Below are 845 nucleotides of genomic sequence, written 5' to 3'. Positions count from 1 at the left end.
GGGGACTGGCCACGGGCAGGAGGTTTCTTGCAACTGGGGGAGGGCGACTCCTCCAGCACCAGCGAGTCCATGATGTCCTGCAGGTCCTTCTCAATGGAACTGACAACTCGGCGAGTTGGCGGCCACCATTCACCAGGCCCTCGGGCTCTGCTGGGACACAGAGAGGCATCATCAGCACTATGGGACCCCCAACAGCCCCCACCCTCACTAGGATCTCCTGGTGCAACTTCCATCTTCCCTCCACACAGCCTGGCAGGGCCAGAGCTGGGTCACTGCCCCTCACTGCCATCATCCGGGCCAGCATCCCACTGGTCCCATCACCAGTGTTACAGAAACCCAACAGTGCACCCCAGCTGCCTGATCCCAGCATCCCTGCTCTGCCCACAGCTCCTGGCCCCACTCCCTGGGGAGCAGCTGGCCCCTGCCCAGCCCTGGCACGTTCCAGCACCCCAGCAGGGGGGCAGAGATGCAGTGGCCAAAAACGCTGATCACAGACCCACCATGCATCCAGACCCACCACCATGTCACCCGCAGTCTCCCTGGCCGAGGTGTCCCCTGCCCTGGCTGCCCTGTCCTTCCAGCACAGCACCGATGTGCCTGTCAATCAGGGGACAAGCTCACAGTGGCAGGGGTGGAGTGTGGCCAGGACGACGTGCCACCCCGGCTGCGTCACCCCTAGCACCCTGTGGCAGAGAGCCGTGCTGCAGCCCTGCCATGGCAATCCCAGCCGGCCCCACGCGGGATACTCCACAGCCACTGGATGTTCTGTGGCCACGACACCTCCCCACATCCCTCCTCCCGTCCCCCAGCTGCAGGCATGCTGCCTTCCCACCACACACGTGGCA

The 845-nt window shown here is 64.6% G+C and overlaps 1 protein-coding gene across 1 annotated transcript in view; it reads right to left on the bottom strand.

Annotated features, from left to right (window-relative positions):
- Positions 1-845, bottom strand: part of PHLDB1 (pleckstrin homology-like domain, family B, member 1) — a 14,637-nt gene that overhangs the window by 10,618 nt on the left and 3,174 nt on the right. Inside the window, 2 exon segments of the mRNA XM_010009007.1 lie at positions 7-106; positions 109-147. Of these exon segments, the coding sequence (XP_010007309.1) occupies positions 7-106; positions 109-147 (139 nt within the window).

This window comes from Chaetura pelagica, unplaced genomic scaffold (assembly GCF_000747805.2).
Source record: "Chaetura pelagica isolate M959 unplaced genomic scaffold, ChaPel_1.0 scaffold650, whole genome shotgun sequence".
NCBI lineage: Eukaryota > Metazoa > Chordata > Aves > Apodiformes > Apodidae > Chaetura > Chaetura pelagica.
The sequence above is the reverse complement of the archived record's forward strand: the minus strand, read 5'-3'. Positions and strand labels throughout refer to the sequence as shown.